A 6,738-nucleotide genomic window follows, 5' to 3' on the forward strand; every position below is an offset into this window, starting at 1 on the left:
TACTATCCTGGTGTCGAAACGTGACACCCGATCCATTACCCTCAATCTTTTAGTTCATCAAGCCTTCTTTTATACCAAGGCATCATCATTAACAAAGAGGTTTTAAGGTTTAAGATTCAACAGCCTCATCATGCTAATTCATCACAATTATATAATTACATCATGCATACACACAATTAAGCATATAGGAGACTTTACAATACTACCCAATACATATCATTTGCTATTAAGAGTTTACTATGAAATAGCATAAACCATAACCTACCTCCACCGAAGAATCGTGATCAAGCAATCTACTTCCCAAGCCTTTTTGTTTTCCTCTTCGTTCTCCCTTCTCTCGTTCGTTTCTCCCTCTCTCTCTGTTCTTTCTATTTTTCTTATTCAAACCGTTTTTCTTTTACCCTAATTGTCATATAATTAAGTATAAAAGATGATAAAAATAACCCACTATTTATTTCAAGGTTATCTCCTTTAATCCCCAAGTAATTGAATTATTAACCTTAACCCACTAACTTTATAATTATAAGCATGAATAGTCCAAAACGCCCCTTTAAAAACTTTAGCAGAATTCCGACCCAGTCAGGGTTACGCAGCCTGTGACGGTCCTTCATGACTGTGACGGTCCGTCCTGCAGGTCCGTCACAAAGTTCAGAGAGTTAATTATGTGGAAAGATTTGTGACGGTCCGTCGTGCCAACGACGGTCCGTCCTGCCATTCCGTCGTGAAGTTCAGAGAGTCGATCTCAGTACCCAAATTTTCAGAATCTAAGTGTTTTGGAACGAGACCCCCTCGACGGTCCGTCGAGCCCACGACGGTCCGTCGTGGAATCCGTCGACCCTGAAAGTTATTACCAGAATAAACTCTACTGCTCAAAACGACTAAACAGGTCGTTACAAAAGTGATGTGTATTTTATTCCCTTTAATGATAATATCACTTGGTATTTTGAAGATACATTTGATTCATGTTTATCAGTTTCATCAATATTGAGGTTGACATTACTTTATAACGAAGAAATTTACACTTAGAACAAACTTTTTGATTTGGTTGAACAACTCAAGAAATATAAGCATAAAAGCTCATAGGGTTTATCAAGGATGATGTCACGTGTCCCTCCGTTTGGGTTAAGGGTATATAGAACCTAAAAATAACGATAAGGGTGTATACATATGTAAAAAGTATAACGAATGATACACACATACCATTTATGATAGTTTTGGGGTTTGTCTCTTTTCCGTAAAATCTATTATTCGTAGCCTAACTAGACAAAGTCTTGCTTCAAACATAGGAGTTTCTAAGAGTGAAATTCGAGAAAAATAGGCGATTAAATTAAAAATTCTTGAAGAAGTTATGCAGTGACAACCTGTATAGCTGAATAGAGCACCCACGCTACATAGATTAGGCGTATAGACTTTCCAACCCATTTTAGTGGAGTGCGTTATTTATTTACACCCATCAGTTTGCAAGGAATTCAATACCGAGTTTGATGGACACACCATCTTGCTTCAAACATTGGAGTTGTTAAGAGTAAAACTTTGAGAAAAAGAGTTAAATTGTATGGAAATCCTTCAATAAGTTGAGCAAGCACATCCTATATTTCTTAAATAGAGACCTACACTACACAAAAAAATGATCATTAGTTGCAATTAATTTTTAATTGGTGCTAAATATATGTTTTTAGCGGCAATTAATACTCTATGTATATGTCCCTAAAGTCTTTAGCGACATTGTTTCTAATAACACTTAACTAATGCCGGTAAAGACTTTAACACTTTTGACGAAAATCAATAATTATTGCCGCAAAAAATTGTTTTTATTATAGTGCTACTTGTATAGATTAGGCATACAAGCATTCCAATCAAATTTAGTAGATATAAATAAACAAGTTGCTGTTGCTGCTTACTTTTTAAGGCAACAAGGAGGCTTTCCAGGTAAGGCTAAGAAATGTTAAACAAATTTATAAGAGAAGGGCAGGAATCATCAACTTAGTTGCGCAGACTCTTGATGTCGCACCCGTGTCAGATTCTTCAAAATTGCACTATTTTTGGTGAATTCAACATGCACGTGTTGACAATTTTGAGGAGTTTGAGCAACATAGATCATCAACAGTTCTCCTGATTCTATGCAAATAAAGTAGAATAGACACTGTTCATTTCATTTACACCAAAGACAGAAAGTTCAAACAACTTCTATTATGGAACATCCAAAACTTCAACATGGCCATGACAACGAATTCCACTTGTGTAGGAGAAAGCGGAAAAAGAGAATAAAAAGAGCTCCTCAAAAAGATAATCAGCACAAGTGTGTAAAAGAACTAATGGGCTAGCTATATCAACTCTTCTTAGATTTCACTGATACTCCTTTGTACATTGTTACTTTGTCCTTCAATGCATCGCGCCTAGGACGAGCTATTTTGTTGTTAGGATCAAAAAGAAGTACCTCTTCAAATGCATTTAGAGCAGATGTTAAGTCTTTGGTTTTCTCATATGCATCGCCAAGGTTGTTCCATGCCGTGACATAACCAGGTTGAACTTTTACAGCATTTTCAAACTGAGCAATTCCTTTGTCAATTTTCCCATCAAGTACATAACTGACACCAAGGGCATTGTAAACCTGTAAAGATGCACAAAATTTAAGGGAAGGGAGCAGAATACATAACTCAGATACCTGAAAAGAGTTGGTACGCAGAAACAAAAAAAGTATTGGCTGCTAAAACGTTTTCTCAAGATATCTTCCAAACTGTTGGGAGTAATAATTCTAAAACTGTCCAAAACGATTCTTTAGAAATACATTCTTTTGAAGTCATAGTTTTCTGTATTGGTTAAAGTTCATTTAACAGAGATTTGCTTTACATTCTCAGACCATGCCATGATACAAGCTTCCTAGTTAGATGTTCAATCAGCTCCGAAGTATTTGGAGTTCCGTGATGCATATTACGGAATCCTGGACAACATGACCAGTCCCCTAATCTTCATGGCTCCATCAACCAAAGAATAAGAAGAATAAGACTGGAACATCAAGCTTATTTCTACCACAATCAGTCAACCTCATTTCTTCTAGGCATAATCCTGATTTCCTCAGGAGTTATCCAGAAGATTATTCTGTCCTTCTTCTAATACAACATCTTCATAAAAAAAGAAGAAGATTATTTTGTCCTTTTAGCCCAGTGATGCAGGCCCAATGTTGGGATCCCACGTTATGTCGATGCTCCAAATACACAACCATGGGTTATTGTCTACTTATATGATCTTGACCAACCTTCACTTCATGAACTAGCTTTTGAGGTACATTTTCTATACAAATTTTCTAGATTTTGATAGAGAAATAATTTGTGAGCTGGGAATTTCAGCAGTTTCTAGCAGACTTTTGAACTTGTGCTTTTTTTTTTGGCAGTAAGTTGTTTGATCCAGGGTAAAAGAGATTCTTCACATGTTCATCTGGATAAATGTGCATTCACTTGTATCAAAAAATTTATATATGAAATAAGAATTGCTTTAGAGAAGGTCCTTTATCATTTATATAAAATTATAAATGATAAATGGAACAGAAATTGTTGAAGAGAAGTTCATACTTGGGCAAGATCCTGATCATCTCCATCCCACTTTTCTACTGCCTGAAGAAGGTATTTGGTCGCAGCTGGGTAGAATTTTCTCCTCAACATCACAGCTCCAAGTTCAAAAAGCTCTGTGGCACTGGCATCACCACTTCTAACTTGCTCCTGTGTTGTGTGTCAAATAATACAGTGTGTTCAGAGGTAGAGAAAGAGAGTGGCATCCTCGCATCTATGCGCAAGTTATTCTTGCAAGTGATATAAACGTGTACAAATGTGATATGGAATTATAGGTTAAAAGTCAGCTATTGTTGTCTGTGGGAAACAAATAGAATAATTCATATTGAAATCTCCAAGTCAAGATTTAAACACAATCTTCTTTCTTTTTTTCTCTTTATAAAGCATTCTTCTCCTGCTCTTAAAAAGAAGTTTGCATTTGTAGATCTAAACCATACAGATGCATATTATATATGTTTCAAAATTCAAATAAATGGCAAAGCATTTATACAGAACGAGAAAAGACATTTAGTCACATACTTGCAATTCTTTGGCAGAAAGATCAAGCTCTCTGCGGACAAGGACTTGCCGAATCACAAAGAAACTTCCAACCCCAAGCAATGCTAGTAGTAAAAGCAGGTAAGTAAGCTGGATTCCCAGTTCAAATAATTCCCCGACCTCATAAACCATATTTACTCTGACACCTTCACTTGCTAATGCCACTTGCCCAGATGTCAACCAGAAGATAGATCCACATGAGAAAGCTGATAGAGAAAGAATTTCCCCACTACTAATGGTAATATCTCCGCAATTCAGCAATATCTCTGGCAATTCTGCAATGGGAAGCCAATGACGGGACCTTTTAGTTCATGCAAAATCTGTGCAACAAAGCATTATTATCATATTTATGGTTCATAGCAATTATATTAGGCAATCTTCCTCTGTTTGTGTATAGAGGATTTAACATTATACACAGTCGTGAATATATTTACAAGTCCCAGGTAAGGATTTGTGTCACAGGTCATAAGAAGTTGATTGAAATTTCAGTTTGCTATCCATTCTGAGGATGAGGGTGCTTTTTCAGTGTTTTTTTTATCAAAAACCAACAGATCAGTCGAAAAGCATTAGTGGAGTTAAAAATGTAATCATAAGTATGATTAGAAGCTAAATCATCCGTCCTACCAATCTCATCATCTCTTGATCTTTCTCAATCTAGGAGTTAAGTAGGTCTGCATACCTTTCTAAGGGAAGATGATATTTTTTTTTCTTTTTGGTAAATCTATAGGAAAATGATAATTGTTTCCAAACATTTGATAGACTGCCACAAAACTAAAAACAATATATAAACATTCCAATTAAAGCAAAAAAAAAAAGTATGTGTACGAAAAATCCACATTTTCTCAGTCTCGACTATACCAATGCAGGGATCTAGAACTAGCACTTCAAATAAGATAATCCATCCTACCCAATGTGTTATATTTTCACTAGACATGAAGATTTTAGTTTGAGTTGAGTATTATAGAATCAATAAGAGAAGAAAACACTACTAGTTGATGATATCAATAAGTAAAATACCAGTTGTCTAGTTAAATAAAGAAAACATCCCATCAAAGATAAAAATTGTCTAGTTATATGAGTTAATCCTTGAAACTTGTAAAGGTTACATTGGATAATTTTATAATACGGATTACGGATAGAGAGAACTAGTAAAGTTGCTTCTATGTAACCATAAGGTCACGGATTTCGACCTGTGAAAATAGTCTCTTATAGAAATGAAGGACAATAGACCCTTGTGGTCCGTCCCTTCCCCACACCCCACGCATTATGGGAGCATAGTGCAGCAGGCTTCCCTATTTTTGTTTTACAAGGACTAGCAAGGCACTAGCTACGAGAGGGAATTCGTTCAGGACTGACCGCCATCAGAAAATTTAGCCCATGTAGCATCAATTAGAGTTATTTTTCAAAGTTAATCATTAAAGAAGAAAAAGAAGTACCATCAACTTCCTCTGAAAGCAAAATTGGGAGTGATTCTGATTTCCTTGCATAAATCTTCAGCTGTAAACAATATAGACAAAACTTAAGAATACCCAAAAAGAGATAAAAACAAATCAACAAACGCATCACTAAAGAGCTCTCAAGAATACAGTAATCGACAGCACTCACTCAAATAATCAACTACAAGTATATCAAGAAAACACAGCAACCCAAAAATTAGGGGATTTACCTGAATTGAATTTCCCTTAATGGGTCTTCTTGGAAAGTGATAAGAAGCTGATTTTGAACCACACCCACCATTTAAATCAAGAAAACAACCACTTTTACTCCCATTTGTTGCAATTTTCGCTGGAACAAGAACAGATTTTTGCAGGGGAGGTGAAATGGTGGACTGTATCATTAGCATTTCTTTTCTTCTATCTACAAAAAGGGTATATTTTTATGATTCAAAGTACTGAAGAGTAAACTGGGAAGCATCAAGATTGAATTTTTAGGGGCATAAGATGAATCATTCTTGGTAAAATTTTCTTCTGTTTGTTGCTTCTTGAGGATAATAAAGTTTATCTCAACCAACTCTATCAGGAGTGGAACTAAACCGGACCGGCCGGTTTTAGCTTTTTCTCTTTTTTCGTAACTTCCGAAAAGGATCATATTTGTCTTTGTACTTTTGGAAAAGCATTACGTTTATACTTTTTGGTATATTTGCTCTAACTTCCGAAAAGGATCATATTTGTCTTTGTACTTTTGGAAAAGCATTACGTTTATACTTTTTTGGTATATTTACTCTTATCATCCAACTTCGGTCACATATTTATGCTTGAACAGTTAAGTGTTATGCCATCACTTTTATTATACTATGTGGCGCTTACATTTCTCCTACATGGTTATATTTTTTATATAATTAAATTTACTTTTTATTTAATATTTTACCTAATCCACTTGAGTAAAACCCGATCCATCTAATTTGAAAACTTGTTAACCCTAAACTGATAGACCCAATCGGTCATTTTTTGTTTCTCCGTATAAATTATCGTTTTGCCCTTACCAAAGTTGAACCCGAGTCATTTTTATTGAGTTTGAAATTTTTGTTTAAAACTTTGAGTTAAAAGTTGAGAATTTAGTAAGTTTTGAGTTTAAAAGGCTAAGTTGTTGAAAAAATGGTTTCAAGTGTTTTTTAGAGTTTCAAGTATCGAAATAC

At 35.1% G+C, this 6,738-nt stretch overlaps 1 protein-coding gene across 1 annotated transcript; it reads right to left on the reverse strand.

The window, feature by feature from the left end:
* Positions 1–2,095: 2,095 nt before the first annotated feature.
* LOC107004937 (tetratricopeptide repeat domain-containing protein PYG7, chloroplastic) lies at positions 2,096–6,118 on the reverse strand. Its single transcript, XM_015203365.2, has 5 exons — positions 5,770–6,118; positions 5,540–5,600; positions 4,086–4,378; positions 3,570–3,716; positions 2,096–2,611 (listed from the first exon to the last, which is right to left on the reverse strand). The coding sequence occupies exons 1-5, from the start codon at positions 5,944–5,946 to the stop codon at positions 2,330–2,332; spliced, it is 960 nt and encodes a 319-aa protein (XP_015058851.1). The 5' UTR covers positions 5,947–6,118; the 3' UTR covers positions 2,096–2,329.
* Positions 6,119–6,738: the final 620 nt, after the last annotated feature.

This window comes from Solanum pennellii, chromosome 11, assembly GCF_001406875.1.
Source record: "Solanum pennellii chromosome 11, SPENNV200".
NCBI classification, from domain to species: domain Eukaryota; kingdom Viridiplantae; phylum Streptophyta; class Magnoliopsida; order Solanales; family Solanaceae; genus Solanum; species Solanum pennellii.

What these genes read in the sequence shown, in the direction of transcription:
- LOC107004937 (XM_015203365.2), bottom strand. Translation starts at nt 5,946, where the DNA reads ATGCTAATGATACAGTCCACCATTTCACCTCCCCTGCAAAAATCTGTT. An exon ending in GCTTTCAGAGGAAGTTGATG is followed by an intron (nt 4,379 to 5,539) that starts GTACTTCTTTTT and finishes TTCCCATTGCAG; the next exon opens with AATTGCCAGAGATATTGCTG. An exon ending in TTTCTGCCAAAGAATTGCAA is followed by an intron (nt 3,717 to 4,085) that starts GTATGTGACTAA and finishes CACACAACACAG; the next exon opens with GAGCAAGTTAGAAGTGGTGA.